This window comes from Phoenix dactylifera, chromosome 16 (assembly GCF_009389715.1).
Source record: "Phoenix dactylifera cultivar Barhee BC4 chromosome 16, palm_55x_up_171113_PBpolish2nd_filt_p, whole genome shotgun sequence".
NCBI lineage: Eukaryota > Viridiplantae > Streptophyta > Magnoliopsida > Arecales > Arecaceae > Phoenix > Phoenix dactylifera.
The window spans coordinates 9,230,734-9,238,559 of NC_052407.1; the positions used below are offsets into that span (position 1 = coordinate 9,230,734).

Consider the following 7,826-nt stretch of genomic DNA (forward strand, 5'->3'; position numbering starts at 1 on the left):
AACATAGGTATACAAAATATAGTAAAACATTTATATAATGATTTTTTTAGAAGTACTTTTGATATCACCTCATGTATTCATCGTACCAATATAGATATCAGTGATGGGCTGAATGGTAAAAAGGGCTCGACCAACTCTGTTTCATTTGCTCATATACCGTATTAATTCTCGACTCCCGCATCAACCTGCCGGGCGGTAATCTCACGGCTGATGGGAATATTTCTGCTCCAGATTTCCGTGTTTCACCGACTGTGCTAGTTTGTATATCATATGGACCAAGTTCAGATCCTTCTCACCACCGTCAGATCCATATCTAACGCTGCTGAAGCTCAGAATCACGTGACCCTTCCCGGCACCCAACTGCGTGGGACCTACGCAACTGGATCCCAGCAATGTTCGAAGCGCCTCCCGTTTACTTGCCGTTTGGTCATTCCCCTCGCCGTGGGCCAGCACTCTCTTACGGATACCCGTATCAAAATATCTATGCGATCTTCTAAGATCACCAACCATCCAATCAATCAACTTTTGCGGATCTTGACACCAGCAAGAACGATCACGATAGCTTATCATGTCCGAGACTGACGGCCATCGAGAACCCGCATATTATTTTTATGATCTCCTACAAAAAGTTGGCGTTGTCCATGGAACATCCCCTATCCCAAGAAAAGAGAAGGGAAAAAGAACCTATATTTTCACTCCCTTCACCACCAACTCACCCCCTTTCTTCCACCCCTCACTGCCTCAGTAAAATCGTAGCATCGGTCATGGGAGTGTGCATATAAAAAAAAGGGGCGGCAATTAGAAAAGTGGATAGGGCAGAGGACCGGAGGAAAACCCCAAATCTCCCCCTCGACCTCCCGTTCTTTTTTCTTGCCCGCTTTCGTGTGATCTCGTCTCCGCTCCCTTCGCCGACGAGCGGCCAAGGCGAATTTGGGAAAGCTCTTCGCCGCTTCTCGCCGAGAGAGAGAAAGAGCTCTCCATGGCGTCCGCTAGCGAGAGGCTGGAGCTCGCCAAGCTCTGCAGCACTCGCAACTGGTCCAAGGCCATTCGCGTCCTCGACTCCCTCCTCGTCCAGTCCTCCTCGGTCCAGGACATCTGGTTGCCACCGATCTCCCCATTCTTCTCCCTTTCTGTTCTTTTTGTCTCGATATCTTGCTCCTCGTGGAGTTCGTCGATTTTTTTGTTGATCTTTGTTAAGAACTTAAGATCGAATCTCCCGAGGGAATATCGGAGTATTTATAATTTGTTTTGGTTCTGCAGCAATCGAGCTTTTTGCTATAGCCAGTTGGAGTTACACAAACATGTGATCAAGGACTGTGACAGGGCACTGCAGCTAGATCCTAAGGCTCTTCAAGCTTATATCCTCAAAGGTTGGTCGATTCTACAAAACTTGGCTGCTCTAATTTCTTCATGGTTTATGTTTTAGTTTTTTGTTTCTTTTTGGGTTTTTGAAACATGAATTGCAAATCAGTGAGATACTTGCCATTTTGGATTCTTGTATTTTGCATTTGATTTCTCTGTTCTATAAAAGATATTAAAAAACCCTAAAATTTGCACTGAAAACTGTAGTCCGAAACCAGAGCTTTTCATTTTCTGTTTGATCCCTAAACATGAATGTCGTCAACTAGTGGCAGAAATTTTGGTATGATTTGATAAACAATATTTGGATTTAACTAATTAGGAAATGTCAGCATCTGGGACAAATATAGATGGATAGGGTGGCTGGGCTGCTGAGCATTCAAACACTCCCATTCAATTTATGATTTTCAGTTGATGGTCGGTCCACTCTTAAAGTGGATCAGAAACTAGGTTCTTACTTCCGGTAAGTGCAAGTGTGAGAATTCTAGTTTGAGAGGTTCTATCTTTAGTGCCTAAGTATTGGAGGAATCAAATGAGCATATGGTAGGAGTAAGCTTAATTTAACAATGGGAATAATCCATCAAGCTGGATCTCTAAGGTGAAAGGGTTTGTCAACTTCTAGTTGCGATGGGTTATCAGAAGGCCATCTTAGCATTCTTTTGTTTGGAAGGAACATCAAGCTAATGTCTTGGACAGACACAAGGTGGTTCTTCTATGGGATATCTCTAACAAAGGCATATTTCTGTGCTTTAGACTGATTGAGGATGATGGTTTTGACATGTTCAAATGGCAAAATGTTACAATCCTTATTGAGAAAAAAGGGCTCTTGGCTTCATAAATGCGCAACTGGTTTATCACCATAAGTCCTTAGGTTTTCTTAATTTTCTTATCCAACGTCAAGGTTATCAATTGCCTAAAGTTTTGCTTATTTACTGTTGCAAATTCATGGAAATAGAAGGATACTATTCCAGGCTGATGGCTGGCATAAAAATGGTTGTGATATGGTGCTTGGGATTTAGTGTTCCTGACAATGGCCTAGCAAACTTCAAATTACTTGTGGATTCTTGCAGTGGTTAAATAATTATATTCTTTGGAGCCTAGAGGGATGGTGCATCAGAATTGTTTGACTCAAGCTTGCTAATTGCCACTCTATGGAAAGGTTTCTTTGGTCCTGTAGCAAGAGTGTGAGACATGCCTTTCTGGATTATAATCTGCACATTTTTAAATGCTAAAAAGAACCCTTTGTTGGAGTAATTTACTTGATTGAGTTGGAAACATTACTGCTTTACCTCCAAACTGTGCACAAAATTATACTTTGGCAGAGCATATGTCATTGCTTACAAATGTTAGGAAAAACAAGCACTGATGCTCTATATATGAATTTGTAATGTCCACCTTAATGAGACCACATGTGAGGCTTGCGGGTGTTTGAGGTTTATAAAGTTAAGTGGAAGTTTGTCTTTATTATGGAGCTTCTGGACGAAGGGATGGTTTAGGATACATTCCTTGTAGTGATGATTAAAGAGATACTTGATGAGTATACTACTAGCAAATGAGCACATCTCACACGCATGTGAGAGTTAATTATAAAGAAAGCATGAATAGAGATTAAAATTAAAAAAGAAACAAATTAAATACATAAAATTGAATTATAAAGAATACACAAATTTTAAAGTAAAAATATGAGATGCAAAATGCAAAAATAAGGGAAAATAATGAAAATAAATAAATATATAATATTGAAATTAGATAATCTTAAATACAACAAAAGTACAAACATGAAATAATAGAATCAATAAAGCATAAAAAGCATAAAAAAATACATATAAAGTATAAAATAGAATATTAAATGTATATTAGCTAAATTGAAGAAAAAAATAAAAAAAATAAAAAAATAAAAAAATAAAGATAAACTCTCAAAAAATATAAGTAAAATGAAAAAGATTATAACCTGGTTTTGTTTTTGGCGATCAAAGAGGAGCTCTTGGCAAGTATTAGAGGACCAAACTCACAATCTTTTGCTTAGAAGGGGCTTAGGGTGTGAAGAGAGTGACTTGGTCCAATTTAGGCAGATTGGATTGCAAAGGGGGAGAAAGAGAAGGGGCAGGAGGAAAGAGAGTAGATTGTGGGCACTTAAGTGAGATTTCATGTTTCTACATGCGGCAAGCGAGCGAGCGAGCGAGAGAGAGATGTTAGTGCAAACCATCTTCCCATTTATATATATGCTATTGTAATATAATTGTTCTACTTATGGTAAGATGAATTTGCATAGGAAATTTAGACATCCATCATATGTTACATAAAATCCTAACAAATGGCTGTGATATTAATTTGAATGGGATAGAGGAGACGGATGTGCATGAGTGTGTGGTAAGATAAAGAGAGGCATCTATTTTTATGGTAAGATAAGGCATTAGTGTAATCTTGGTGAGGCATCTAAATATAGGCACTATATCTTCTTATTCTTCTAATTTTGCATGTCCGTGAGATGAGAAAGTGACATGAGGTACTAACAAAATATTTATTGGGCAAGATTATGCAGGGATTTTTTTTTTCCAAGTCAAGGATATTTAGAGAAAAAAAGATAGAGGAAATCTTGATGTAACATTCTAAATTTGAAAGCTTTTTTTCTAGAGAAAACATAATATAGGTCATTGGAACATAATTTCTATAGTTGATGTTCATTCTGGACGTCATTGAATTGGTGTTCCTAAGGTCATTTATCCTACTGTACTTATGATGACCACAACACATTTCCTGTTTTGCCAATTCACGTAATAATGTGCCTGCCACAATTCAAAGCATCAGAACTGACAGCTTCACCAAGTTTGATGATTCATCCTTTTCTTTTTTATGATCTTCGTATTTATCTTTTTGTGGAATGTTCTTCAACATTTTATTGACTATGAACTTCCCATTTGACCGCCATAGTGTAAATGGCAGCTAGATCCTGAGTTTAATGATTCATCCTAGTTGTTTTTAATGATCTTTCTGCACATTTATTGGGGAATTACGCTTTATTGTGGAATGATGCTGTCAACATATATGGATGACTATGAACTTCCGTTTGAACCATTGATTGTGGTGTCAAAAAGTCTGGGGTACCTTTTGGGCCTGACAAGGTGGAATACCTTGGAAATATCATTTCTTGTTGGGAATTTGCCACAGACAACAAGTGGAGTGCAAGGCTTGTCAGTAATGCAACACATTTCCAAGCAGTGATCAACTTGACCAATTATATGAGGAAAAATAGTTAACTTTGGCGATGCATCAACATAGTTAATAATACATCAATGAGACTATGTTGCCGTGCTAGTTTGCTTACAAATAATTGGCGAGTCCTCAATCATATAAAACTATTCAATTCTTTTTTTAAAATTGTTTTCTTTTCTGTTTCTGCAAATAATTAGAGGGGGAAGGGGAGAAGGCTTAGTTTGATTGCATAGTCATTGTGAGGTGTGATAATGTTGGTGCCAAAATAAACAAGGAGGAACCTGTCAAGAGGTCTGGATGTTTTCATTCCCATTGTACTTCATGTTCCAAGTTCATTTTTCAGAGTCCTCTCCATCTCTTCTTTTCTTTTATTCTCCTTTTGATTTATAAAGTACTAGTAAACATATGGGATCAGGTGCCAGAACCAATACCCAACCCATCGGGTCTTGCACCTATCATCTTTCTTTTTTTTTTTTTTAAAAAAAATTCTGGCTGTTGCTGATCTATCTCTTTTTAGCTTGCAAAATGGGACTAGAGTTTTAATATACAGCGCAGTCAGTTTTTCCAATCTGCACCGTGGAAAATTGCTGAAGTATTGCACAATATGGGTTATATGTGCCAGTAGATATCTATGGGCTGTAACACAGTTTTGTACTCCTGTACTCTGCTGGTAATCTAGCAACAAAGCATTTCTTGTATGGTTACATTTGATTTGCCTCAATGTTCTAATCCTTGGCCCACGCTGTCCGTAAAGGTTGAGTGTCTCGTCTTGGCCATTATCCTCTTTAAATTGTATTTTTTATTTGAAAATGTATGTACTTTAGACAAGGTTCGCTGAACCGGTATTGTGACCCATATTGGTTGGCTACCAGTATGGTACAGTATACATCCGTACCATGCCGTGTCGGGGTGTACTGAAACAGGGAGAGGGAGGGGAAGAGAGGGGGGAGAGAGAAGGGGGGGGGAGGGGGGAGAGAGGGGGAGAGAGAACCCTAACCTTAACACTAACCCTAGGGGGTCAGAGAGAAGAAGGGGAGAAAGAGGAATAGGGAGGGAGGGAGAGAGAGATTGAGAGTCGTACCTGGAAAACTTTGCCAAAAAAAGTGCAGGCTACAATCAGAGATGAAGGAGGTGGTAGAGGAGGCCAACCACAACCATTGGGCCGCAGGAGTTGGAATGAAGAAGGGGAGTCTTCCATGCTGAGACAAGGGTTTCAATGGGAATGAGGGAAGGCCAGCATAGGAAAGGGGATGAGCTTCTAACACATGGGACGAGGCATCCAAGAGGGGGGGGGAGAGTGAGAGGGAAATCGAACGAGATCGGACTAGGGGACGGCAGGAGGATGGGGGGCTCATGATTTTATTAAGGGTCGTCGTTTTGGTTCTTTACCGCCATCTTGTTGGGCTGACCTTGCTTGAGACTATCTTTATGGTGAATAATGAATCATTGTTCTCAGAGAAACTAGGTTGAATCTTAAAGACATGTATGATGAACACAAAGAAATCATATAGAAATGTAAAATTATTGGTTATGAACCTTTTGCAACGAAGTTAAGCTTTTCTTCCTCTCACTTTATAAATGTGGTTGCTATTCTTGCAATTGCAGTAACACGTGATCTGGATTGAGAAATTGTTCTGATATTTTATATTGGTGTTAGATTTCTTGTAGGTTTTTTCAAGACTTGAACCTTAATTTCAGTTAGTTATTGCTTTTTCTTTAATGATCATGTTTTTGCTGCAAGACAATGTGCTGTCCTTCTTGTTCAGCTAGCTATGAGCTTACCATAGTGATATCTTTTGCAAAGTATGAAAACCTCGGTCTAAGTGCCAATTGTATGTTCCAATACTCGTAATCAGATATTTTTTGCAATTATTAAATCGGATCCAATCTTTTGTGCTTTTTATTTCAGCTTATGCTTGCTGTTACATTATTGTCAGGTAATGCTCTGTCAGCTCTGGGAAGAAAGGAAGATGCTTTGCTTGTGTGGGAGGAAGGGTATGGAAATGCAGTTCATGAATCAACAGATTTAAAGCAGTTGCTGGAGTTGGAAGAGCTATTGGCAGTTGCTAAACAGTCTGAACCTGTTGTTTGTGAAGATCATGCCATGGATGCATCAACATGTGATACAAAAGTAGTTGTCTCTGAAAATCATGTTTTGGATTCCTCTAATACAAATATGTCAACCACTGAAAAAAAGGTTGTTGTCTGTGAAGATCATGTTATAGATTCCTCTAGTACGACGACATTGACCTCTGAGATAGGGTCTTTCATTCAAAGTAAATCAGATAATATGCATGAAAAACCTAATGATACTGCAGAAACATGCAGCAGATCCAATGAGACCATTAAAATAAATCGAAAGCTTTTTGTTGGTCTTCCAAAGACCAAGTCAATAAGCTTGGATTTTCGATTATCACGAGGCATAGCACAGGTGAGTCTGATGTGCTTTATTATCAAATTTTCTCATTTAATTTGCCCATATACGTATAAATGTTTTTATACAGGTAAGGAAATCAGCTACTGTCTCAATCAAATGAGGGTCTTATTGAACTATACAGTGGATTTAGTTTAAATTTCTCATTTTAATTTTACAAGTAAAAATTGAACTGTGTGCAGTGATGAGTTCATGGTAGTAATGTTGGGCTGTCTCTGGTCATCTTGGGATGATTTTAACTTTTTACTTATCTCTGCCTCAAAATCTTTGGGAATGTGCTTTGACAAATTGCCAAACAGTAGAAATTCAAACAATGAGGAAATATAATAAACACAAATATTTAGGATTGTGGACAAAAACGATCCTAATCAACCTTAATTTGTAATGTTTGCTAGAAACTCATCTCCAAACTAAATTAACAAGACAATAATCTTCCAATTCAAAATTGTGAGCAGTCTTTATCTCTTGGTTAGTTTGTGATACAATTGTTATTTAGAAATCATGGCTCCAGAGTTCAATATGAAGATTTTCAGATTTCAAATGAAGTCAAGCCTTTCCTTTTTTCTCTTCTCTGTTTAACTAAGTGTTTGGCACATTTCCTAGGCATCTTGAGTCATAATATTTAGTCTTTACACTTTTTGCTCAATTTCTTCTTTAAGGTACCTGAACCCTTCTTTTCTAGATACCCAATTCGTGTCATGACCTGTTGGCTCAAAACCTTGCTTAGCTGGTTAAGGAATGTAGAGCGGAGAAACCCAATATATGTTTAGGGGATAACCTAGGATTTTGAGCCAATTGCTTTGAGCTCATAAGTAAATGC

The 7,826-nt window shown here is 38.3% G+C and overlaps 1 protein-coding gene across 1 annotated transcript; it reads left to right on the plus strand.

Moving 5' to 3' along the window:
• Positions 1 to 820: 820 nt before the first annotated feature.
• Positions 821 to 7,819, plus strand: LOC120104062 (suppressor of RPS4-RLD 1-like). The gene is made up of 3 exons (XM_039114456.1): positions 821 to 1,098; positions 1,261 to 1,370; positions 6,510 to 7,819. Exons 1-3 carry the CDS (start codon positions 980 to 982, stop codon positions 7,142 to 7,144), a joined length of 864 nt encoding a protein of 287 aa, XP_038970384.1. The 5' UTR covers positions 821 to 979; the 3' UTR covers positions 7,145 to 7,819.
• The last annotated feature ends 7 nt before the right edge of the window (positions 7,820 to 7,826 follow it).

What these genes read in the sequence shown, in the direction of transcription:
- LOC120104062 (XM_039114456.1), top strand. Translation starts at nt 980, where the DNA reads ATGGCGTCCGCTAGCGAGAGGCTGGAGCTCGCCAAGCTCTGCAGCACT. An exon ending in TCCTCGGTCCAGGACATCTG is followed by an intron (nt 1,099 to 1,260) that starts GTTGCCACCGAT and finishes TTGGTTCTGCAG; the next exon opens with CAATCGAGCTTTTTGCTATA. An exon ending in TCAAGCTTATATCCTCAAAG is followed by an intron (nt 1,371 to 6,509) that starts GTTGGTCGATTC and finishes CATTATTGTCAG; the next exon opens with GTAATGCTCTGTCAGCTCTG.